The sequence below is a fragment of the Phaethon aethereus genome (assembly GCF_964289735.1).
Source record: "Phaethon aethereus genome assembly, chromosome: W".
NCBI lineage: Eukaryota > Metazoa > Chordata > Aves > Phaethontiformes > Phaethontidae > Phaethon > Phaethon aethereus.
Genome location: NC_138581.1, coordinates 19,590,328 through 19,617,276, shown reverse-complemented (window position 1 = coordinate 19,617,276; position 26,949 = coordinate 19,590,328). Strand labels below are relative to the sequence as shown.

The 26,949-nt window shown below is 44.3% G+C and overlaps 1 protein-coding gene across 1 annotated transcript in view; it reads left to right on the top strand.

Annotated features, from left to right (window-relative positions):
- The window catches only part of LOC309415136 (putative global transcription activator SNF2L2), a gene marked incomplete at its 3' end in the record, with an annotated part of 95,893 nt that extends 71,361 nt beyond the window's left edge, over positions 1 to 24,532 (top strand). Inside the window, exons 11-16 of the mRNA XM_082012580.1 lie at positions 4,259 to 4,345; positions 5,219 to 5,265; positions 14,756 to 14,922; positions 15,752 to 15,915; positions 22,179 to 22,406; positions 24,440 to 24,532. Coding sequence (XP_081868706.1) covers positions 4,259 to 4,345; positions 5,219 to 5,265; positions 14,756 to 14,922; positions 15,752 to 15,915; positions 22,179 to 22,406; positions 24,440 to 24,532 — 786 coding nt within the window. The remainder of the gene's footprint in view (positions 1 to 4,258; positions 4,346 to 5,218; positions 5,266 to 14,755; positions 14,923 to 15,751; positions 15,916 to 22,178; positions 22,407 to 24,439) is intronic.
- Between the last annotated feature and the right edge of the window lie 2,417 nt (positions 24,533 to 26,949).

The window sequence follows — 26,949 nt, the reverse complement described above, 5'->3', positions numbered from 1 at the left end:
AGATGTGAGGTAGGTTGGATTTAACCGTGAGATTCCTTGGAGTAAGATCATGTAGGCACTTAACACAGAGCAGCAAACATGAGCCAGCAATGTGCCCTTGTGGCAAAGAGGGACAATGGTATTCTGGGATGCATTAATAGGAGTGTTGCCAGCAGGTCGAGGGAGGTGATCCCTCCCCTCTACTCAGCACTGATGAGGCCACATCTGGAGTGCTGTGTCCAGTTCTGGGCTCCCCAGTACAAGACAGACATGGACATACTGGAGAGAGTCCAGCAAAGGCCACAAAGATGATGAAGGGACTGGAGCATCTCTCCTATGAGAAAAGGCTGAGAGAGCTGGGATTGTTCAGCCTAGAGAAGAAAAGGCTCGGGGGATCTTATTAATGTGTATAAATACCTGAAGGGAGGGTGCAAAGACAACAGAGCCAGGGTCTTTTCAGTGGTGCCCAGTGACAGGGCAAGAGGCAATGGGCACAAGCTGAAATACAAGAGATTCTGTGTGAACATCAGGAAACACTTTTTTATTGTGAGAGTGACTGAGCACTGGAATAAGTTGCCCAGAGAGGTTGTGGAGTTTCCCTCCTTGGAGATATTAAAAAGCTGTTTGTACATAGTCCTCAACAACGAGCTCTAGGTGGCCCTGCTTGAGCAGGGGGGTTGGACGAGATGACCTCCTGAGGTCCCTTCCAACTTCAACCATTCTGTGGTTCTGAGCAGCTGGTGTGTAACAGCTTGTGTGTGCACCAGTCCCATATATTACCCCCATTATATGTGTTTTCATGATGCAATATGATCGCATACTATTTTTCCATCTGCATCCTGCCAAATTCATTGTCACAATGGATGATATTTTTGTTCAATGTCTTATTTTGTTTTAACCTCTATTTGGTGTGGTCTGATGTGTTATTTACTGATGAGTATTCAAACCCTGCTCTAAAAACAAAATTAGTCCTTTCCTCATAGGATCTTCTATGACAGTCATCTCTATATAGGTTCTGAGCACTTTGCAAGCAACGGTTTACTTTCTTTTGTTGCATTTTTAATGTAATTTTTCAGCTACCATTTTTTAAGCCTTAGAAAATGTCATTTGACACATGTACATCCAAAGGAGGTCATCAGAATGATTGGAAGTTTAGAAGCACTACAGAGACCTATGCTAGAGGTTTCAGTTACTTGAATAACTGATAGTAGTTGCCTTTTACAATGCAACATTTGATGTGGTTGAGGGTTTAATACATATTTGTTGACAGAAGAGCAGTGAGACTGGGGAGTCTTCAATTTGCTCTAAGACTTGGGCAGAGAGTACGTGAATGGATGTTATCCCTCCTGCTCATTTCCCCCTATTCTTGACCTGACTGTGATGCCTTTTACCATAATCACTTTGCTCCATTCTCAGTCTATTTTCTTCCTCATCCCACTATCTACTGCTAGTTCAGTTCTCTGTGCCTAACTAGGCCCAGTTTTGGCTGAGATATTTTAAAATAATTACACCTGCGTGACTCATGGTTTAACCCCAGCCAGCAACTAAGCATGACACAGCCACTTGCTCACTCCCCCATGGTGGGATGAGGGAGAGAATCAGAAGAGTAAAAGTGAGAAAACTCGTGGGTTGAGAAAAAAGTTTAATAGGTAAAGCAAAAGCCATGGATGCAAGCAGAGCAAAACAAGGAATTCATTCCCTACTTCCCATTGGCAGGCAGGTGTTCAGCCATCTCCAGGAAAGAAGGGCTCCAGCACGTTTTAACAGTTACTTGGGAAGACAAACGCCATAACTCCGAACGTCCCCCACTTCCTTCTTCTTCCCCCCAGCTTTATATACTGAGTATGATGTCATATGGTATGCAATATCTCTTTGGCCAGTTTGGGTTACCTGTCCTGGCTGTGTTCCCTCCCAGCTTCCTGTGCATCCCCTGCCTTCTCACTGGCAGGCCAGCATGAGAATCACTGAATGACAGAATCATTAAGGTTGGAAAAGACCTTTAAGATCATCAAGTCCAACTGTCAACCCAACACCACCATGCCCACTAAACCATGTCCCCAAGTGCCACGTCTACACGTTTTTTGAATACCTCCAGTGATGGTGACTCCACCACCTCCCTGGGCAGCCTGTTCCAATGTTTGACCACTCTCTCAGTAAAGAAATTTTTCCTAATATACAATCTAAAACTTCCCTGGCACAACTTGAGGCCATTTCCTCTCGTCCTACTGCTAGTTACTTGGGAGAAGAGACCAACACTCACCTCACAACAACCCCCTTTCAGGTAGGTGTAGAGAGCGATGAGGTCTCCCCTCAGCCTCCTCTTCTCCAGACTAAACAACCCCAGTTCCCTCAGCCACTCCTCGTAAGACTTGTTCTCCAGATCCCTCACCCGCTTCCTTGCCCTTCTCTGGACACGCTCCAGCGCCTCAACATCCTTCTTGTAGTGAAGGGCCCTAAACTGAACACAGTATTCAAGCTGCGGCCTCACCAGTGCCGAGTACAGGGGCACAATCACTTCCCTACTCCTGCTGGCCTCACTGATACAGGCCAGGATGCTGTTGGCCTTCTTGGCCACCTGGGCACACTGCTGGTTCATGTTCAGCCAGCTGTCAAGCAGCACACCCAGGTCCTTTTCTACAGAGCAGCTTTCCAGCCACTCTTCCCCAAGCCTGTAGCGTTGCATGGGGTTGTTGTGACCGAAGTGCAGGACCCGGCACTTGGCCTTATTAAACCGCATACAGTTGACCTCGGCCCATCGATCCAGCCTGTCCAGATCCCTCTGCAGAGCCCTCCTACCCTCGAGCAGATCAACACTCCTGCCCAACTTGGTGTCATCTGCAAAATTACTGAGGGAGCACTCGATCCCCTCATCTAGATCATTGATAAAGATATTAAAGACTGGCCCCAAAACTAAGCCCTGGGGAACACCGCTTGTGACCAGCCGCCAACTGGATTTGACTCCGTTCACCACAACTCTCTGGGCTCAGCCATCCAGCCAGTTTTTTACCCAGCGAAGAGTACACCTGTCTAAGCCACGAGGCGCCAATTTTTCCAGGAGAATGCTGTGGGAGACGCTGTCAAAGGCTTTACTAAAGTCCAGGTAGACAACATCCACAGCCTTTCCCTCATCCACTAGGCGGGTCACCTGGTCATAGAAGGAAATCAGGTTGGTCAAGCAGGACCTGCCTTTCATGAACCCATGCTGGCTGTACCTGATCCCTCGGTTGTCCTGCACATGCTCTGTGAGCACTCTCAAGACGAACCGCTCCATGATCTTCCCCGGCACCGAGGTCAGGCTGACAGGTCTGTAGTTCCCTGGATCCTCCTTCCGGCCCTTCTTGTAGATGGGCGTCACATTGGCAAGCCTCCAGTTGTCTGGGACCTCCCCTGTTAACCAGGACTGCTGATAAATGATGGAGAGTGGCTTGGCAAGCTCTTCCACCAGCTCCATCAGTACTCTTGGGTGGATCCCATCCAGCCCCAGAGACCTGTGAGTGTCCAGGTGGCGTAGCAGGTCGTTAACTGCTTCCTCCTGGATTATGGGGGCTTTATTCTGCTCTCCATCCCTGAATACCCTGTGGACAACTGGTCTGGCTATTAAAGACTGAGGCAAAGAAGCTTAACTGTCCTTGACTGCTTAGCAACTAAAAACATCAGTATGTTATCAACATTATCTTCATCCCAAATCTAAAACATAGCCTCATACTAGCTTTTATGAAGAAAATTATCTCTATCCCAGCTGAAACCAGGACAGTGACGTAGTGAATTTGGAAGTTGTACCAACTCTGGTAGCAGTTTCACAAAGTTATAGCAAATCAAAAAGGAATCTTAAAGTGAGAAGTGTTATTCAGTCTTAATACAGTGTTACCGAATGTATTTATCAGTGATAATTAGATTGTCATCATCCCATCTTAGTGGAACAGCTGATAATAATTTACTGTTTACAATTTTCATGATTTCATACATAAGCTGTAGAAATAAGCAGTAAGTGCTTATTTGACTGCTATAGACAGATATGAGATGTAGTACACTTTCCAGGTTACTTGGACGTCTTTGATCTCCTTGTCTTTTTGGATCATCCTAATGATATTTTAATTTGAGCAGCCAGATAACTGCACCTTATTTCATAGCTTCAAATATTTTTATTTCATGGTGATATGGTATTCTGCTTTGGAGTACAAGTATTTTTATGTCTCCTTTTGAAATTGAGTTTCAAAAGTTTCATTAACAAGCTAGGAAATGGGTTTCATAATATGATTTGTGTTGTTTGCTTCCCTAGGGAAAAGGTGGGGCAAAAACTCTTATGAACACAATCATGCAATTGAGAAAGATATGCAATCACCCGTATATGTTTCAACATATTGAGGTAAGTCAGTCATGTTTGATTTTGAGAGCCTTTTTTATTCACGTGGCTAATATAGTCAAAAACTGCTAGTGTGGGAGGTAACATCTTTGGCAGCAACGCTTCTGCTGGAAAGAACACATTTGAGAAACACTCATTCCATTCCTCTGTATAAGTGAAGAAATGGAGCAGTCACCAGATTTTTATCCGCAGTCTTAAATTCACTTTTACAGCATTTGTTCTTTTTGAGGCACTATCTTTAAAAAATATAGTTTAAGACATTCCATATCAACTTGCCACTACCTGTGCTTAAAATAAAACTAAATTTTAAAATAGAGATATCAGTTTAAAATGCCATGTAGTAGAACATATAGTAGAACCTTCTTATCTAGCAGACTGCTAAGCCTTTAGAATATCTATTAAAAATTGCCCCTCCTCCATACCCCTCCCCTTTTTTCAGCAACAATTTCTTTACTGTGTAGCATTTCTCATTACTGAGCTAAAGCTAACTAAAATGTAGCTACAATATACAAAGAAATGAACAAGTATCTCCTGTGGTGTATTATTGTGGTTTTTACTGTTTGCTCACTTGTTTATTAACTTGTGAAATTCAGTATTTTGCAAATGGGTCTCCCAGTAATTAGTACAAATTAAGTTCTACTGTATTTGTAAACTGGTAAAAAGCATACAGAGGAAAATTATTCCTACAAGCCATGCATTTTAAATAAAGCAGTAGCAGGAAAACTTTAGAGTACTTGTGCCACAAGGCAAATTCCAAGGGTATGAGTGTAATGGGACTCAAACCCCATTCATATAATTTCTTTATACAGGGATGCATAATTTTGGCCACTGTATAGACTGTGTCTAATATTCTGTTTATTGCTTATAATTCTGCAGGAATCCTTTGCTGAACATTTAGGCTACTCAAATGGTGTCATCAATGGGTAAATCTTTATCTTCTTCATATATGCTGCAATGAAACTATCATATCATATCTTGTTTCCAAAAGCTATATGTTCTCAAAAACTAAGCAGTTTCTAAGATAAATCTAATCAGCTATAGAAATAACATGCTTTAGAAGGAACCTAACCAGCTTAAAACTCATCCCATAGTCCCCCAGCCTAAGGGACTGCTTCTTACTTCAAGGGATGTTTCCTCTCCAAAATGGCAGTTTAAAGTTGGTTTTATAGCTGGATGGTAATTAGAATCTTCTGGACTCCAGTCTTGTCCTTGACTTATCATAGAATCTTTGGGTTGGAAAGGACTTTTGAAAGTTATCTAATCCAGTCCCCCTGCAATGAGCAGGCACATCTTCAACTAGAGCAGGTTGCTCAGAGCCCCATCCAACCTGACCTTGAATGTTTCCAGGGATGGGGCATCTACCACCTCTCTGGGCAATCTGTTCCAGTGTTTCACCACCCTCACTGTGAAACATTTCCTCCTTATATCTAGTCTGAATCTGCCCTCTTTTAGTTTAAAACCATTACCCCTTGTCCTATCACAACAGGCCCTGCTAAAAAGTCTGTCCCCATCTTTCTTGTAAGCCCCCTTTAAGTACTGGAAGGCTGCAATAAGGTCTCCCCGGAGCCTTCTCTTCTCCAGGCTGAACAACCCCAACTCTCTCAGCCTTTCTTCATAGGAGAGGTGCTCCATCCCTCTGATCATTTTTGTGGCCATCTTCTGATGCTGAAGCCCTGCGGAGTGACTAATGTCAAAGCACGAAAGTTTTTATCTGTTTTAAAGTAGTCTTGTGCTTTGAAAAGAAGCATTTGGCTAAAGCAGAGAATGGTTAGGAGAATTCTGAAGATGGATTTCCATTATTTTCATTAACACCATACCAAGATATGGGATCGTTTCTTTCACAAAACTTCCAGTCCTTCGACAATGACCAAACATGGTAGAAATGATTGCTGGTTCTTCAGAAAGCTTTTATTCCTGTTGTAACAAGAGTCTTTTTTCTTTTTTCTTTCCCATTACATAAGGAAGAATTATGGTGGTCACATGCAGGATTCTTGTTTATTTATTCATAACTGTACACTAGTCCTTGCTAAATTAGGGACGAGGTTGACATCTTTGCCCAACTGCAATGGCATAAGACATTATGTCACATGGAGAAGACAAGGGGCAATGGGTACAAGTTGCACTGGGAGAAGTTTCATCTCAACATAAGAAAAAATTTTTTACAGTAAGAGCAATCATTCACTGGAGCAACCTCTCCAGGGATGTGGTAGAGTCCCCATCACTAGAAGTTTTCAAGATGCAATTGGACAGGGTGCTAGATAATCTCATCTAGGATCCCTTTTCCATGAAAGGTTGGACCAGATGATCTTTCTAGGTCCCTTCCAACCTGGGCTGTTCTATGATTCTATAATTATTAAAACTTCCTTACAGAGGTCCCTGTTATTTTCATATCTGTGATTTATTATTATTTGTTACAGTATAATTTCTCAGCTTTAATTTATCTTATCTTCTCTTTCTTTTTAGTCCCTTTCAAATTAGGGAAATATTAGCAAACTTTCTCTAATGGAAAGCATTTAAATTCCTCTGTTATTGTGGCTCATTCAAGTACTGGGCTAGGAATGATTTCCAGTTAGCCTTAATCTACCTCTGATTTTATGGGGTCTATGTTTTCTTATTACACTTGCAATTAGATTATTGGCATCTGTCCACTCAATTTTGTGGTCAGCAATTTAAATGAACCTTGTCATAACAAAATTTTAAGTTCACTACTAATATTTTGCTTTTCAGAAACTTTCTGTGTAAAATTTAACACAAATCTTATAATCCAGCAACACATTATATTTACATAAAATGCTTAAACTGATACTTCAGTGATACTTGTACCCAGTTCTTAATTGTTCAAAGGCTATGTCAGTAATTTCCATAAAGATCTATTAGACTTTAAAGATCTCTTGGCAGCAAGTCCTGGCTCATTTGCTTACAGGTCCTCTTGACATGTACATTTTCGATAAAGACCATGTTAAAAAATGTTAGAATCATAGAATAATTTAGGTTGGAAGAGAACTCCAGAGATCACCTGGTCTAACCCCTATGCAAAGCAGGTCAGGTTGCTCAAGGACTTGTCCAGTCAAGTCTTGAACACCTCCAAGGATGCAGATTATACAGCCTCACTGGGCAACCAGTTCTACTATTTGACCACCCTCATGGTAAAAAATATTTTTCCTAATATCTTATTAGAATTTCCCATGTTCTAACTTGTATCTGTTGCCTCTTATTACTGTGCAGCTCCAAGTTGAGTCTTCACTGTATCCTCCCATTAGGCAGTTGTAGACAAGCAATAATGTTTATCTGAGCCTTCTCTTATCTAGACTGAGCAAAACCAGCTCTCTCAACCTTTTCTTCTATGTCACATGCTCCAGTCCCCTGAGCATCTTGGTGGCCCACCTCTGGACTTGCTCCAGTATGTCAATATCAATACACAGCAATAAGAATGATGAAAAGAGAGATGGAAAGGATCTTCTCCAACACAAGAGCCTGAACCTCCACCTGCACAGTACGAGCAACCAGAATCTGTACCCATCGGGGTGGCAAATGGAGACTATGATGGCGCAGGCTAGAAGCTTGTGACTTCTGGCAACAGGAGGAAGGCTCCTGCTCCACCTGCAGATCTGCAACTACAGAATAGGTGCAGTGCCCTGGTAGCAGATGAGGGACTGGAAGCTCTGTCTGAGGAAACATTGGAGACAGCTGAGACTGAACCATGCAGCAGCATCAGGAAGAAGTGGAGAGTGATAGTAGTGGATGACTCTCTCCTCCAGGGGACGGAAGCCCCCATCTACCTCTAGGGAGATTTGCTGCTTGCTGGGGGCTCGGATCTGGAACTGAGAGGCTGTTGATGCTTGTCTGGCCCTCAGAGTATTACCCCTTGCTGCTCTTCCACATGTGCACCAATGATACTGCCAGGGGAAACCTTGAGTATATCAAGTGACTACATGAATCTGGGGATGAGGGTCAAAGGTATGGGGGCCCGGGTGGTTTTCTACTTGATCCTATTGATGAAGGGGAAGGGCTTGAGGAGTGGATGGATCCTTGGATCAACAACTGGCAGCACAGCTGGTGTTGCTGATAGAGATTTGGCTTTAATGACCATTGGACCCTCTGAGGATAAAGGACTGATAAAGACAGGATCCACCTGACCAAGTGGGGCAAAATCATCTTTGCCAACAGGCTGGCCAACCTGGTGAGGAGAGCTTTAAACTAGGAATGACAGGGCAGGAGAGGACAACCCACAGTCAAGTGAGAAAGTGATGGACTGGCTTGGTAAGCAGAGGGTGCAAGGTGATGTGGACAGGAGAGACCTCAAAATGAACAAAACAGGACACAAGGGAGCCCACCCCAAGCGTATGCACACAAATAAGGAAGTGCCAGGAGGACAGTATTGTGGGGAAAGCTCTCACCCTTTTCCTGGGAAATCAGCATGACTGCGTGCCTCTCTGAAGTGCCTGTACACTAATGCGGACAGCATGGGGAACAAACAGGAAGAATTAGAGGTCTATGTGCAGTTGCAGGGCTACAATCTGGGATAGCTCAATCTACAGCCTGTGCTGGGATAGCTCACATGACTGGAGTGCTGCCATGGATGGATGCAAGCTCTTTAGGAAGGACAGGCAAGGAGGGGGAGCTGTCCTTTATATGAGACAGAAACTGGAATGCATGGAGCTCTGCCTAGGGATGCAGATTATACAGCCTCACTGGGCAACGAGTTCTACTATTTGACCACCCTCATGGTAAAAAATATTTTAGATTATATGAATTATATTAGAATATGTGCCAGTCAGGAGCTTATGGGTTAGGATTAGAGGGCAGACCAATGTGGGTGACATTGTGGTGGGCATCTCCTATAGACCACCTGATCGGGAAGAAGTAGATGAGGTCTTCTTCATACAACTGGAAGAAGCTTCATATTTGCAGGCCCTGGTTGTCATGGGGAACTTTAATCACCCCAATATCTGCTGGAAGGACAAGACAGTAAGGCATAACCAATACAGAAGGTTTATGGAGTGTTTTGGTGATCATTTCCTGACACAAGTGATCAAGGAGCCAATGAGTGTCGCGGCCCGAAAGCAGCCGTTTAGGTCAGGGTCACCTGATCATAGAAGTAGATCAGGTTGATCAAGCAGGACCTGCCTTTCATTTACCCGCACTGCTTGGGCCTGATCCCTTGGTTGTCCTGTACATGCCCTGTGAGCACCCTCAAGATGAACTGCTCCATAATCTTCCCTGGTACTGAGGTCAGGCTGACAGGCCTGTAGTTCCCTGGATCCTCCTTCTGGCCCTTCTTGTAGATGGGCGTCACATTGGCAAGCCTCCAGTCTCCTGGGACCTCCCCTGTTAACCAGGACTGCTGATAAATGATGGAGAGTGGCTTGGCAAGCTCCTCTGCCAGCTCCATCAGTACTCTTGGGTGGATCCCATCCAGCCCCAGAGACTTGTGTGTGTCCAGGTGGCATAGCAGGTCATTAACTGCTTCCTCCTGGATTATGGGGGGGGTTTATTCTGCTCTCCATCCCTGTCTTCCAGCTCAGGGGGCTGAATACCCTGAGGATACCTGGTCTGGCTATTAAAGACTGAGACAAAGAAGGCATTTAGTACCTCAGCCTTGTCCTCATCTTTGGTGACAATGTTCCCCCCTCCGCATCCAGTAAAGGATGAAGATTCTCCTTGCCTCTCTTTTTGTTGTTAATATATTTGTAGAAACATTTTCTGTTATCCCTTATGACCATGGCCGGATTGAGTTCTAGCTAATTTTCTTTCTGCCTGACCTAACGAGATCCCTGTTCAGCCAGACCGGTCATCTTCACCGCCAGCTCATCTTACGGCACATGGGGACAGCCTGCTCCTGCCCCTTTAAGGTTTCCTTCTTGAAGATTGTCCAGTCTTCCTGGACCCCTTTGCCCTTCAGGACTGTCTCCCAAGGGACCCTCTCAACCAGTGTCCTGACCAGGCCGAAGTCTGCCCTCCAGAGGTCCAAGGTAGCAGTTCTGCTAACCACTCTCCTTACTTCAAGAATCAAAAACGATCATTCCATGATCACTATGCCCAAGACAGCCTCCAGCCATCAAATCATCCACAAGTCCTTCTCTCTTTGCAAACAAGAAGTCCGGGGGGGTGCCTTCCCTATTTGGCTCACTCACCAGCTGTGTCAGGAAGTTATCCTCCACACACTCCAGGAACCTCCTAGACTGTTTCCTCTCTGCTGTATTGTATTTCCAGCAGTTATCTGGTAAGCTGAAGTCCTCCACGAGAACAAGGGGTAGCAATTGTGAGACTTCTCCCAGCTGCTTATAGAATGTTTCATCTGCCTCTTCATCCTGGTTAGGTGGTCTATAACGGACTCCCAGCAGGATATCTGCCTTGTTGGCCTTCCCCCTCATCCTTACCCATAAGTATTCGACCATCCCAACATGCAGCAAGTCAAGCGCAGGTGGCAAGATATGGATGCACAAGGACCTCCTGAGTAAATCCAGACATAAAAAGGAAGCATACAGGTGGTGGAAGCAGGGACAGGTGACCCAGGAGGAATATAGAGACACTGTCCAAGCATACAGAGATGTGGTTAGGAAAGCCAAAGCCCATCTAGACTTGAATCTGGAGAGGGATGGGAGGGGCAACAAGAAAGGCTTCTGCAGGTATATCAACAGCAAAAGGCATGAAGTCCAGGTGGATGCCAGTCACTAGTGGTGGTCCCCAGGGGTCAGTATTAGCACCCATACTGTTTAACCTCTTTTTTCTGACCTGGAACTTGGGACAGCGTGCACTTTCAGCAAGTCTGCAGATGGTAAGAGAATTGGGAGGAGTGGCTGATACATCAGGTGGTTGTGCTGACATTCAGAGGGACCTCAACAGGATGGAAAAATAGGCAGTTCAACAAAGGGAAATGCCATGTCCACCTGGTAATTAAACCCATGCACCAGTACAGGCTGGGGGCTGACCAGCTGGAAAGCAGCTCTGCAGAAAAGGACCTGAGGGTCCTGGTGGACAAGAATCCAACCATGAGCCACCAATGCACCCTCAAGGCAAAGAAGGCCAACATTAGAAGGCTGCATTAGAAAGAGCATTGCCAGCAGGTCGAGGGGGGAGATCCTTCCCCTCTACTCAGCACTGGTGAGGCCGCATCTTGAGTACTGTATCCAGTTCTGGGCTCCCCAGTACAAGACAGACATGGGGATACTGGAGTGGGTCCAGCAAAGGGCCACAAAGATGACTAAGGATTTGGAGTGTCATGGAATAACCAGAATTACTATTTAGATCAGGTCAGAACAGAAGCAGTTTATTACTATAGCTATAGGAGAGAACACAGAGCAGCAGTGAGAGACTCTGCCGATATGAACCCTGTGCAAATGGGGCAGTTACAGAGTTTATATACCTTTTAGGTTATACAACTAGTTTCTTCACCAAATCTGTGTCAGATAAGCAGGATATGGTAAATAACAACATCGATTGGAATTCTTCAGATAAGGAGTCTCTAGACAGTATATCCTTTTACAAATAATTCACTCCTTTGTTAATGAAATCTTGCTGACTGGTGAGACCATTAGCTGCAAATGTTTCTTATCTAGTGAGGCCTGCAAAGGCCTATGAGGCATTAACTATTTTGCTTCCACAAGAGCATCTGTCCTATGAGGAGACGCTTAGAGCTGGGACTGTTTAGCTTGGAGAAGAGATGGCTATGGGAGGGATCTTATCAAAGTGTCTAAATACCTCATAGGAGGAGTAAAGAAGATGGAGCCAGACTGTTCTTAGTGACACCCAGTAGAAGGACAAGACATACTGCCTCATTCCACATCTACTATGTCCATTTCAAGGATCAAGGATCAATCATTAGAGTCTGCACATGGCAGTGATCTCATTTAGAAGTTAGTTACAGAAGATATTTCAGGGTTAACAGAATGTTTTGATATTTTTTCTCATTCTGTACAAGAAGGAAGTGTGTTTTTCCTATCCTAAAATCCAAGTGCATATATCATCCTAAATTATTTATAACACTTGACTTCATCATTCCATGTCTCCAAGCTCAAGACTGCTTACAGATTTCCATCTGCTGGATTCATACTTTCACATTAGGAATCTCCCCTTCCCTCATCAAAGAAGATATTTCAGATTCTCAATGAAACCTAGGTGGCAACAGGATGCTCTATCCAGGGACTTTCCTCACTATCAAAAAGTTCTCAGAGTGACATGACGTAATGGAAGGGTACTTAAGAGCACAGAAAACTATTCATGTCCAGATGATTTGCTGCTCAGGGACAAATCCCAGCAGGCAACCACAGCAGCCCTGTGATATATCTCATCTTCTCATCAGTTTTTCATTAGCATGGACTTCTGAAGGAGTATCCTGATTCCTTTGTCCTCTATATGCCCTTTTATAGGAGGACAGAGAGGCAACAGGATCCATGCCTGAACCAAAAGATGCTGGTATTAAAAGCATTAACCTCTGTCTCAGGAAAATAGGGAAAGACAATTATCACACTGCATGTCAATATACTGAATAATGAATCCTGTCTTCATGCAAACCAATGCCTGTCTGCCTTCCCTCCTGCCTATCCTTCCTGCCTGCTTGCCTGCCTCCTTCCCTGCCTCCCTCCCTCCCTCCCTTCCTTCTTTTTTAAACAACAAAGACGCTATCTGAAATTTATTGTGGAGGTTCTTTAGGGATTTAAGTAGGGGGTTTCATTTCTCTCACTCTTTCCCTCTTCTACTCTTCCTTTTTAATTTATTCCAAATTAAAGTTATGTTAACACTTTTTCCAGTGCTTAAATACAAAAATTAAATAATAGATTTAAATATGTACTCAACACTTCTGTGCAATTGGCTAGAAATGGTTTACTCTGAGCAAGGGATAAAGTAGGTTGTGTGTATCCTCCACATGGCTCCCTTCCTGTTTAAGTGTTGACAATGTGTTTTTTTTCTTTATTACTATATGAGACCATCTGTCTCTGTGGTGGGTTGACCTTGGCTGGATGCCAGGTGCCACCAAGCCACTCTATCACTCCCCTCCTCAGCAGGATGGGAGGGGAGAAACCCCAAACACGTGGGTCAAGATAAAGGCAGTTTAATAAAGCAAAAAACAAAGGCTGTGTGCAGAAGGAAAGGAAAACAAAAGATTTCTTCTCTACTTCCCATCAGCAGGTGATGTCCAGCCATTTCCCAGGAAGCAGGGCTTCAGTACATGTAGCGGTTGCTCCGGAAGACAAATGTCATAAAAAACAAATGCCCCCCTCCCCCTTTCTCTTAGCTATTATTGCTGAGCTGACGTCATATGGTATGGAATATCCCTTTGGCCAGTTTGGGTCAGCTGTCCTGGCTATGTCTCCTCCCAAGATCTTGCCCAACCCCAGCCTACTGGTGGTGGTGGTGGGAATGTTGGAAAGACAGCCTTGATGCTGTGCGAGCACTGCTCAGCAGTAGCCAAAACACTGGTGTGTTATCAACACCTTTCTAGCTACCAATACAAAGCACAGCACTATGGGGGCTGCTATGGGGAAAATTAGCTCCATCTCAGCCAGACCCAATACAGTCTCTCAAATAGTTTGGCCTTCTGCATAGCAATTATATATGTATACATCTCAGAAGGCCTTGTATCTTGTGGACTGAGTATACAATTCCTAATGATGAATTATATTTTAAGGCTACAGATTTAGAGTTAGAGGAGAGTTACGTCTAATTTGATTTTCTAAACTATATGGTTGTCCTACTCATTTATCCACCTTTGCGATCTTTCTGATTTTTAGCTTAAACAACTTTGTGAACAAACCTAGTGCTCAGTCTGTTTTGCAACTCATCTTGATAGCACAGAAGACAGAAGATTAGTAATCAGAGCAAATAAAGATAGTTCAAGGCAGTTATAAGTGTATACAATAAAAGAATATGTCCACTATCAAACTTTCCCCATTGTTTCTGTATATAAACTAGTCTGGTCTGGACTCCTTTGCTTTCACATGTACAGTAGTGAGTGGAAAAGTAATCAATTCTAACATACACTTGATGGATATAACTTGTGGCTCCAATAGATGCTGATTGAAAGCAGATCCTGTGGGAGAGCATCTAAACCAATAAAATGCTTATGTACTTCAGAAAGAATTTTTGTTTTCAGAAATAATGAAAAAAATACTGGGCTCATAAAGGAAGATATTTGATATACTTGAGAGTCCACAGAATTCTTATATTTTGAGGGAGGAACCCTTTCCTAAAAAATAAACAAACAGATGCAATTCATGTGGGTTTTTTTCTTATTTTAATCAACATCATGAACAGTTTTAAAGAGAGAAAAGTGCTATCAGTTTTGTTTTCCTTTGAGTAAAGGAATCTATCCATTATCATGATATGACACAATTGTAATTAGAATGCATTATTAAAAACTCTTCTAAAAGCAGGCTTGTCATGGCATTTATTGTGTTCTTTCCTCTTAAACAGAGCTGAGCTTTATCAGGCCTCAGGGAAATTTGAACTACTTGATCGTATTTTACCTAAGTTGCGAGCCACTAACCATCGTGTGCTTCTTTTCTGTCAAATGACATCACTCATGACCATTATGGAGGACTATTTTGCATTTCAAAATTTCCTTTACTTACGTCTTGATGGTAAGCTGAATGAAAATAAATTTGGGAGTGTTTTTCTGACTCAGCAATTTGACTATGTAGTAGAAAAACTTTCTTCTCTGTACTATATACATATGGACATCTGAATAAAAATATCAAACCTTCTGACTGTCTTCAGCGACAGACAGAGATGTAAAAAGATAAAACAAGCAGAGGGCCAGACCAAGCTGATCAGTAAAAGCTGATTGTCAAAGTACGTGAAATTCACTTTGTTGCCAATGTGTACAGTGCTTAGTTGTTTCTTAGAGCTTTGTGTAGGCCTTTTACCGTGGTTGAATTCTCTGCTTTCTCTCCCTCCCCTATCGACACCGTTGTGTTTTGAATGTGATCTTTTAAGAGTTTTTGTTCCCTTGATATTAATCTTGATTTTTAAGGCCAATAGTGAAATGTTAATAAATCTATGTTTGTGTACACATATAGTTTTAAAAATATTTAGATTCTGTGAGTGCTCATAAGGCTTTAATCAAAACTGAAGCTCCATTTTGCATGTGTATATCATCTATTGAAACTTGTCAGTCATAAAATGTTGTCAAATAGATAATTGCATCTTTTCAAAGTCCCCTTTTGAAATGTCAAGCCTACTTAAAACAAAAGTTTGGGAACCCTCAAGTGCTATAGGCAGCTGGTTGAAACATCCACAGTTAGTGTTTGCATTTATATTATAGAAAATATAGCTGAGATGGCAAAGAACAAGTGCGCTAAAATTTCCTTTCTACATGTGCCTTAAGCAACTAAGATTGCTTTTAAATTATTTCAGTAGAAGATTTTTGTCATAGGGTTTCTTTTTATTTCTTTTTTAATTTCTTCTCAGGTACAACAAAATCGGAGGATCGAGCTGCCTTGCTGAAGAAGTTTAATGAACCTGGCTCACAGTACTTCATCTTCTTGCTGAGTACAAGGGCAGGAGGGCTGGGCTTGAACCTCCAGGCTGCTGACACTGTTATAATCTTTGATAGTGATTGGAATCCTCATCAGGTTATTTTTATTTAATCGTCTTCATGTAATATGGAAATAATTGCTTGTGCTTTTTCAGGCTTTGTGTTTTAATTTGGGAAGACTGACAGTAAAATGAAAGTATATTGTAAAATGCTGCTTTGAGAAGAATTGGTAAGGCAAACTGCTACAATCAAGTCATTTTTTGTTTTAAATCAGTAAAGTGATACTGTGTCTGCGTATATAGTTTTTCTGAGTGTCAGGAAATCCTCAAAGTTAGAGTCTTACAGTCTGTTTCATTTGTATAACTTCGTTCACCCTTTAATCATAAGGCACTAATAAATGGATCTCTATTCAAAGTGAAAAGCTCATGCAGCAGATGAAATAATATCTAAGATTACTAATGCATTTAAGATTCTCAGGAACAGTGATTCGCTTTAGATACACAGTTCTATAGCTAGATTTTTTTTAATATATATATGTATATCCAGATATATTGTTGCCTCTGTTCTTGTACCTGAACTAGAGTCTATACTGGGTCTGGCTGGGATGGAGTTAATTTTCTTCATAGCAGCCCATACAGTGCTGTATTTTGGGTTTGTGACCAAATCAGTGTTGATAATGTATGCACCAGTGTTTTAGCTGTTGCCAAACAGTGCTTGCACGGCCACGAGGCTTTTGTTTTTTCCTACTCTGCCCTGCCAACGAGTGGACTGGGGGTGGGCAAGAAGCTGGGAGGGGACACAGCCGGGAGAGCTGACCCAGACTGACCAAAGGGATATTCCATCTAAAATGCCTGTGCACCAATGCACACAGTATGAGAAACAAACAGGATGAACTGGAAGCACTGGTCCGTTCCCAGAGCCATGATGTCATTGGTATTAGTGAAACTTGTTGGAATGAGTCCCACGACTGGAGTGCTGGGATGGAGGGCTACAGGCTGTTCAGGAGGGATAGGCAGGGCAGGCGAAGTGGAGGAGTTGCACTGTATGTAAGGGAGAGGTTTGATCGTACAGCCCTCACAGTTAGGGATGATGTGGTTGAGAGCCTCTGTGTGAGGATTAGGGGGATGGAAAACAAAGCAGATGTTGTTGTGGGTGTCTACTATCGATCACTCAGCCAGGATGATAGCACTGATGAGTTATTTCATAGGCAATTAGGAGAAATCTCTGGATCGGTAGACCTTGTCCTTGTGGGAGATTTCAACTTCCCAGACATCAACTGGGAATACCATACTGCTGTGACAAGCAAGCCTGGGAAATTCCTGAACTTTGTGGAAGAAAATTTCTTGTCACAAGTACTCAGTGAGCCAACTAGGAAAGATGCCCTCCTAGACTTGCTGTTTGTGACTAGAGATGGACTCGTGGGAGATGTGATGGTAGGTGGATGTCTTGGCCACAGTGATCACAAAATGGCTGAGTTGTTTAAAATTTTTGGTGTAATGAGAAAAAAGGACAACAGAGTTGCTACCCTGGATTTCAAGAGAGCAAACTTTAAGCTACTCAGGGAGCTACTTAGCAGTGTCCCCTGGGAATCTGCTTTTGAGGGCTTAGGAATCCACAAGTGCTGGTCAGTTTTTAAGAACCACCTTTTAAAAGCACAGGAGCATGGTGTCAGAAGTCAAGCAAGCAGGGCAGAAGACCAGCTTGGCTGAACAGGGAACTCCTCTTGGAACTCAGGCGGAAAAAGAAATTGTATGATCTCTGGAAGCAAGGTCAGGCTTCGCAAGAAGATTACAGAGATGTGGTTCACATATGCAGGGAGAAGACACAAAAGGCTAAAACTCAACTAGAGTTGAAACTGGCCAATGTTGTGTCAGACATCAAGAAAGGCTTTTTTATGTATGTTAATAGCAAGAGGAGGTCTAAGGAAAACATTGGATCAATACTTGTTGAAGATGGTCACCTGACAAATACAGATGAAGAAAAAGTAGAGGCTTTCAATGCTTTTTTTGCCTCAGTCTTTACTAATTCTGATAGAACTTGGGCTGCCTGGTCCTCTGAGTTGGAGGACCACGATTGCGGGAACGGTGCCTTTCCATTTGTGGACACTGAAATTGTGAGGGACCAGTTGTATCAGCTGAATGTTCACAAGTCCATGGGGCCTGATGGGATTCACCCCAGAGTACTGAAGGAGCTAGCGGATGTTATGGCAGGACCCCTCTCAATCATCTACCAAAGGTCTTGGGAGTCTGGGGAGGTCCCTGCTGACTGGAAGCTAGCCAACGTTATTCCAATTTACAAGAAGGGCATGAGGGAAGACCCAGGAAACTACAGACCTGTTAGTCTAACCTCAGTACCTGGAAAAATTATGGAGAAGATCATACAGGGTGCTATTGAAAGGAATTTAAAGGACAATGCAGTCATCAGGAACAGCCAACATGGGTTCACAAAGGGAAACTCCTGTTTAACCAATTTGATATACTTCTATGATAAGGTCACCTGTCTAGTGGATGAAGGGAAGGCAGTGAATGTAGTTTTTCTGGATTTTAGTAAGGCGTTTGATGCTGTCCCTCACAGCATCCTTCTGGACAAGTAGCCAAATTGTGAGATGAGCAGGTTCATGGTGCGCTGGGTGAAGAACTGGCTGAAGGGCAGGGCTCAAAGGGTTGTAGTGAATGTGGCTACATCTGGCAGGCAACCAGTCACCATCACTGTTTCTCAGGGCTCAATCCTAGGGCTGGTTCCAATCAATATTTTTATCAATGATCTGGATGCAGGAGTCGAATGCACCCTTAGCAAGTTTGCTGACGATACTAAACTGGGAGGTGCTGTTGACTCTCTTAAGGGACGAGAGGCCTTGCAGAGGGATCTGGATAGATTGGAGCACTGGGCAATCATCAGTGGCATGGAATTTACCAAGAACAAATGCTGAATTCTGCACCTGGGATGGAGTAATGCTGGGCACAAGTATAAATCGGGAGAGGAGTGGCTGGAGAGCAGCCCTGCAGAAAGGGATCTGGGGGTGCTGGTTGACAGCAGGCCCTGGCAGCCAGGAGGGCAAACTGCATCCTGGGATGCATTAAACACAGCATAACCAGCTGGTCGAAAGAGGTGATTATCCCGCTGTATTTAGCATTGGTGTGGCCTCACCTTGAATACTACATGCAGTTCTGGGTCACACAATTTAAGAAGGATGTTAAGGTACTTGAATGTGTCCAGAGGAGGGCAACAAAGCTGGTGAAAGGGCTGGAAGGCATGTCCTATGAGGAGTGGCTAAGGACTCTAGGGTTGTCTAGTTTAGAGAGAAGGAGGCTGAGGGGCAACCTCATTGCTCTCTACAGCTTCCTGAGGAGGGGAAGTGGAGAGGGAGGTGCTGAGCTTTTCTCCCTGGGGTCCAGTGACAGGATGTGTGGAAATGGTTCAAAGCTGTGTCAAGGGAGGTTGAGACTGGACATTAGGAAGCATTTCTTTACCGACAGGGTGGTCAAACACTGGAACAGGCTTCCTAGAGAGGTGGTCGATGCCTCATGCCTGTGAGATTTTAAGAGGCATTTGGACAATGCCTTTAATAAGATGTTTCAATTTTTGGTCAGCCCTGAAGTGGTCAGGCAGTTGGACTAGATGATCGTTGTAGGTCCCTTCCAACTGAACTATGCTATGCTATGTTATGCTATTCTGTTCTATTCTATTCTATCCTATCCTGTTCTACTCTACCTCGGAAGCCAACACACATATACATGCCCACACACACACACACTCTGCCCAGTTTTTATTGCTGAACATGACATTATATGGCATGGAATGTCCCTTTGGCCAGTTCAGGTCAGCTATGTCAGCTGTGTCCCCTCCCAGCTTCTTGTGCACCCCCAGCCTACTCCCTGGGTGGGCAGAGGGAGAAACAGAGAAGGCAAGCACTGTTCAGCAAAATCCAAAACATTACTGTGTTATCAACACTCATTTGGTGATAAATCCATATCACAGCACCATCCTGGACAAGCCCCCAACAGGCTGATATGAAGAAAGTTAACTCCATTCTAGCCACACCCAATACATAAAATTACTAATGCATTTAAGATATTCTGAAATAGTGGTCTTGTGGTTTAACCCAGCAGGTAGCCAAAACAACCACACAGCCCTTAGATCACACCCCCCTCCCACTCAGGGGGATGGGGGAGAGAATCAGAAAAAAAGGTAGAACTCGTGGATTGAGACAAAGAAAGTCCAATAGGAGAGGGGAAAAAAATGATAATAACAATGATAATAACAACGACAAAAGAATATACAAAACAAGTGATGCACAGCACAACCTCCCACCACCCGCTGACCGATGCCCAGTTAGCTCCCGAGCTGCGGCCCCTCCCCGGCCAACTACCTCAGTTTATATACTGAGCATGACATTATATGGTATGGAATATCCCTTTGGCTAGTTTTGGGTCAGTTGTCCTGGCTGTGTCACCTCCCAGCTTCCCGTGCACCCCCCCGCCTTCTCGCTGGCAGGCCAGCATGAGAAGCTGAACAGTCCTTGACTGCTTAGCAACAACTAAAAGGTGCTTGAGTGTGTCCAGAGAAGGGCAAGGAAGCGGGTGAGGGTTCTGGAGCACAAGTCTTATGAGGAGCAGCTGAGGGAACTGGGGTTGTTTAGTCTGGAGAAGAGGAGGCTGAAGGGAGACCTCATTGCTCTCTACAACTACCTGAAAGGGGGTTGTGGCGAGGTGGGTGTTGGTCTCTTCTCCCAACTAGCAATAGGAGGAGAGGAAATGGCCTCAAGTTGTGCCAGGGGAGGTTTAGATTGGATATTAGGAAAAAATTCTTTACAGAGAGAGTAGTCAAGCATTGGAACAGGCTGCCCAGGGAGGTGGTGGATTCACCATCACTGGAAGTGTTCAAAAAATGTGTGGATGTGGCATTTCGGGACATGGTTTAGTGGGCATGGTGGTGTTGGGTTGATGGTTGGACTTGATGATCTTAAAGTTCTTTTCCAACCTTAATGATTCTGTGATTCTGTGAAATAGGAACCAGGTTCGCAGATTCACTTTCAAGAAGACACAGAGATAAGATAAGTGCAAGTATTCCATTGCATTTCTTGATTATACTCATGATCCGTCTGGCAAGTGGAAGCCCCAGGACTTTTCAGGGAAGCAGCAGGGGATTACCAGGCACAGCAGTGTCTGTCCATGGTCGAGGCTTCAGTGAGGGGTCAGTCTCAAAGGGTTTTTCTAGAGGGGCGGGGGGGTGGATATAGATCACACATGTGCACTATTAAGTATGATACATGATATAGCTATGTGGCTGGTTGTAGTCAACAAAATGTGTATCTGCTTTGGCAGATGTCCTGGTCTGATTAGCGTGAGCTTGCAACTTCTCTGGCTTCAGAACACTGAGGAATCTTACTTAGAGGATGTTCCAAAGTTCAGGCAAAGTTCAGTAGGTGATAAGCAATGGGGTGAATTGGTCAACACGCTCCTGTCTCCTTGCCAGTGTTTCAAATTTTTTATTCCCCTTACACATGGTGATAATAACAACGACAAAAGGATATACAAAACAAGTGATGCACAGCACAACCTCCCACCACCCGCTGACCGATGCCCAGTTAGCTCCCGAGCTGCGGCCCCTCCCCGGCCAACTACCTCAGTTTATATACTGAGCATGACATTATATGGTATGGAATATCCCTTTGGCTAGTTTTGGGTCAGCTGTCCTGGCTGTGTCACCTCCCAGCTTCCCGTGCACCCCCCCGCCTTCTCGCTGGCAGGCCAGCATGAGAAGCTGGACAGTCCTTGACTGCTTAGCAACAACTAAAAACATCAGTATGTTACCAACATTTTTTCATCCCAAATCCAAAACACAGCACTATACCAGCTATCAGGAAGAAAATTAACTCTATCCCAGCTGAAACCAGGACAAGTGGTTTGCTTTAGATACACAGGTTTATATCTGGACTTTATAATATATACCTAGTTATATCGTTGCCTCTGTTCTTGTACCTGGACTAGAGAGTTGCTTTACTTCAGGGTTCTTTTCTGGCCTGGAAGGCCATGATGTCTGAGTGGCAGAGAAGAATTATACACTGTGGCCTATCTTGGTCACTTACTGCACACACTTTCAAGAAGTGTTTGACTGACTGACTGCATTCACATTGTACAGAGCATGCACATTTTTTTTTTCCTCCAATTTGCCTGCCTGAGTCTGATGAACTCCCAAGAAGGAGGATAATCAGGAATGAGCTAGATGAATTGTCGTGGGCTGTAGCTTGAGCACTTTTTGTTATGTGAATAGAAACCAACGTTACAGTGTCCTTTAAGCAGGGAGTGATTTGTGTAGCACAGTTACGTTATACATCATTCCATATTCTTTGCCTAATAGGACTTGCAGGCCCAGGACCGAGCTCATCGAATTGGTCAGCAGAATGAGGTTCGAGTCTTGCGACTGTGCACTGTGAACAGTGTGGAGGAGAAGATACTCGCTGCTGCAAAGTATAAACTGAATGTAGATCAAAAAGTTATTCAGGCTGGAATGTTTGATCAGAAATCTTCAAGCCATGAGCGGAAGGCTTTTCTACAGGCTATATTAGAACATGAGGAAGAAAATGAGGTAAGGCAGTTAAAAACAAAGAGAAGATGTTCCAGTTGGTGCTTGGGAATCAGCTATATAACTGGTAGGCAAGAGTGCAGTTTGAGTGCAGCTTGGGACTGCTTGAGACTGCAAGCTATTATATAATTTCCTTACAATAAAACAACTCTATTCCTAAAGGATGTTCTCATGAGAACTTGTTGCTGCACTGTTAGGTAAAGGCGAGGCCATGCAGCTGGCGTAGTCGCCGGAACCAAGTGGGATCTGCCTGCAGGCTCCCCTGTTACAATGAGCTGTCTGAGTTTATCTTGTTGCCAAGGGAATTGTGCAGCACAACACAGGCCTGAAAAACAAGCTGCACTCCCATTAACTGTTATGTGGATCACTAACTCCTAAATGTGCAACGGTTTCTCGGTCAGGATGTCCACATTCCACCCCTTGATCCACATACAGTTTACCCCTACCAAAGATATATTGTAAGTTACAGATTATATTAATAACGTACGGGCTTCTCAAGCCCTAAGTATGGGCCCCAGTAGAGCAGACAGCCTGTTCAAGATCCCTAATTCCTCTGTAACACAGACTCAGTAAATGTTTTAAGGTTTTTATGTGGGAACCAAACTAAAGTTTGTAGCTTTGATTTACCTGTACACAGGAGTTGAATGTACATTAAGTAAGTTAAGTTTGCCAATGATACTAAACTATGAGGAACTGTGGACTCCCTTGAGGGTAGAGAGACCTTGCAGAGGGATCTGGATAGACTAGACAGCTGGGCAATCACCAGCCATATGAAGTTTAACAAGAGCAAGTGCCGGATTCTGTACCTGGGATGGGGTAATCCTGGTTATGCATACAAATTGGGGGACGAGAGGCTGGATAGCAGCCCCGCGGAAAGAGATCTGGGGTTTGGGTTGATGGCAACAACATGAGTCAACAGTGTGCCCTGGCAGCCAAAAGGCCCAACCATGTCCTGGAGTGCATCAAGCACAGCATAGCTAGCCGGTCAAGGGAGGTGATTGTCCCCCTATACACTGGACTAGTGTGGCCCCACCTCGAGTACTGTGTGCAGTTTTGGACGCCTCAATATAAGAAGGACATCAAACTATTAGAGTGTGTCCAGAGGAGGGCGAAGAAGATGGTGAAAGGTCTCGAGGGCAAGACTTATGAGGAGCGGCTGAGGTCACTTTGTTTGTTCAGCTTGGAGAAGAGAAGGCTGAGGGGTGACCTCATTGCAATCTACAACTTTCCTCAAGGGGGGCAGCGGAGGGGGAGGTGCTGATCTCCTCTCTCTGGTGACCAGCAATAGGATACATGGAAATGGAATGAAGCTGTGTCAGGGGAAGTACAGATTGGACCTTAGGAAAAGGTTCTTCACTGAGAGGGTGGTCAGTCACTGGAACCAGCTCCCCAGGGAAGTGGTCACAGCACCAAGCCTGTCAGAGTTCAAGGAACGTCTGGACAACAGGGAGCAGGGAGTTGGACTTGATGTTCCTTATGGGTCCCTTCCAACTCGAGATATTCTATGGTTCTATGGTTCTATGATTCACATCTCACTTTGTGAGTGGACAGTGGTCTACAGAAATATGGATTGGGCAGGCTTTGTTTCTAGGATTATTTTTTTTCAGGATCGTTTTCCTTCCTTCTGCTTTGACAGTAAAGACTTCTTAGTGTAGAATGCTATTACTAGGGGAGTGCTGTAGAGCAGCAGAAGTGAAATGTGTATGTTTTAACTGAAAAACAAGCTGACAACTAACTGTGCTTGTGACCCTGAAAAAAACACAAACCAAAATTTCCTGGTCGCATGTTTGCTCACTTCCTCATTCCCAATATATGAACGTGATAAGAAGTCCTAATTGTCTCTTTGATTAAGTCTATTCTGTGTTACTTCTGAATCGATGAACAGCTAGGAACTTTCAAATTTTTAGTTTTCATTTGAGCGTTTCACACTCCTTTTGAGAGAGAGAGATATCAATGCAACAGTGGCTCAATGCAAATGGTTGCCTCTCTTTGGACATTGCTTTGTATTTTTCTAACGCCTTTTTCTATTTAAATAGGAAGAAGATGAAGTTCCTGATGATGAGACTCTGAATCAGATGATTGCTCGGTGTGAAGAGGAGTTTGATCTCTTCATGGTAAGGACATTATGATGATAAGTAGTATATCTTCTCTAGCCTTTTTAACACTTTTGTTTTGCTAAAGGTGTTATCCTTCTGTGATTCAAATGTTGGATTATTATAGCGGGACGGTGTCCTGGTTTCAGCCAGGATAGAGCTGGTTTTCTTCACAGAAGTTAGTGTGAGACTGTGTTTTGGATTTGGGATGAGAAATTGTTGATAATGTGCTGATGTTTTGGGTTGTTGCTGAGCAGTCAAGGACAGTCCAGCTTCTTGTGCTGGCCTGCCAGCGAGCAGGCTGGGGGTGCACGGGGAGCTGGGAGGGGACACAGCCGGGACAACTGACCCAGACTGGCCAAAGAGATATTCCCTACCATACGACGTCATGCCCAGTACATAAACTGGAGTTAGCCGGGGGGCGGAAATCGCTGCTCGGGGACGGGCTGTCGATCACGGGGTGGTGAGCAATTGCTGTATTGGGGGTCACTTGTTCTTGTACATTCCTTTGTTGGTATTATCATTGTTGTTCCCTTCTTTCTTTCTGTCCTATTAAACCGTGTTCATCTCAACCCACGAGGTTTTTTTTCCCATTTCTCTTCCCCGTCCCACTGCGGGAGGGGGAGTGAGCGAGCGGCTGCGTGGTGCTTAGTTGCCGGCTGGGGCTAAACCACGACAGTCCTTTTGCTCGAGGGTATCCACCCCTTATTCCATACCATTTACGTCATGCCCAGGTCCTATACTTTTCAATACATTCTAATTATTCATTTTTACTCTTCTTGTCTTTTAATATATATACACAGATATCACTTTCTTAGTCCATGGGCCATCACTTTAAAATGTCTGTGGAGTTCAGTTAGTCCATGACTCCATCATAGTAGTCTCTCAGGGCAGGGGAGATGGTATGTGGTGTTGGATTGTCATCTGGCACGGTCCATGTCCATGATCTGCAGGTCGAAGATGTCGGTCTCGAGGGAATTGTTGGGCGCAAGCTGCTGAAGCCAGTTCTGGTTCCATCACTGCTGCACGTTGCTTGATTTCAGTGAAGCTCATTCTTCATGAGTCTGGGTGATTTTTACTATAATACCATTGATATGGTAGATAGCAGCCATAGTAGTAATGTCATACTGAACAATTAACATAATACAATTCAAATCATTGACTGTTTTCACCCAAAATCAAGTCTCCTTGAGGTACACATCGGACTTCCCCATCCTTCCGCATTACCCACCAAGTGCACCCAGGTCCCTGGGCAAAGGCAATCCCACGAACGGGTTTGCCTTTGCCTGAGGCAGGAGTAACCCAGACTGTCTTCCCCAGCATGTTTCTCACATGCACCACAGGGACTTTATCCCCTTCTACAGTACGTAAAAGTTTTGATTGGGCAGGGCCGGCTCTATTAGTAGATGCCCTGGTGTTGACTAACCAGGTGGCTTTTGCTAAATGTTTATCCCAATGTTTGAATGTCCCATCACCCATTGCTCTCAGGGTAGTCTTTAACAGTCCGTTGTATCGTTCAATTTTTCCGGAAGCTGGTGCATGATAGTGGATGTGATATACCCACTCAATGCCGTGCTCTTTGGCCCAGGTGTCTATGAGGTTGTTTCGGAAATGAGTCCCATTGTCTGACTCAATTCTTTCGGGGGTGCCATGTCGCCATAAGACTTGCTTTTCAAGGCCCAGGATAGTGTTCCGGGCGGTGGCATGGGGCACAGGGTATGTTTCCAGCCATCCGGTGGTTGCTTCCACCATGGTAAGCACATAGCGCTTGCCTTGGCGAGTTTCTGGAAGTGTGATATAGTCAATCTGCCAGGCCTCCCCATATTTATATTTCAACCATCGTCCTTCATACCAGAGGGGCTTTAACCGCTTGGCTTGTTTGATCGCAGCACACGTTTCACATTCATGGATAACCTGTGCAATAGCATCCATGGTCAGGTCCACCCCTCGATCCCGAGCCCATCTATATGTTGCATCTCTTCCCTGATGGCCTGAGGTGTCATGGGCCCACTGAGCTATAAACAATTCACCCTTCTGTTGCCAGTCCAGATCCACCTGAGCCACTTCAATCTTAGCAGCCTGATCCACCTGATGGTTGTTTTGATGTTCTTCGGTGGCCCGACTCTTGGGTACGTGAGCATCTACGTGACGTACTTTTATGACCAGGTTCTCTAGTTGGGCAGCAATATCTTGCCACAATTCAGCAGCCCAGATGGGCTTGCCTCTGCGTTGCCAGTTGCTCTGCTTCCATTGCTGCAGCCACCCCCATAGAGCATTTGCCACCATCCATGAGGCAGTATAAAGATAGAGTATTGGCCATTTTTCTTGTTCAGCAATATCTAAAGCCAGCTGGATGGCTTTCACCTCCACAAACTGACTTGATTCACCTTGTCCTTCAGCAACTTCCGCAACTCATCGTATAGGGCTCCATACAGCAGCTTTCCACCTTCGAT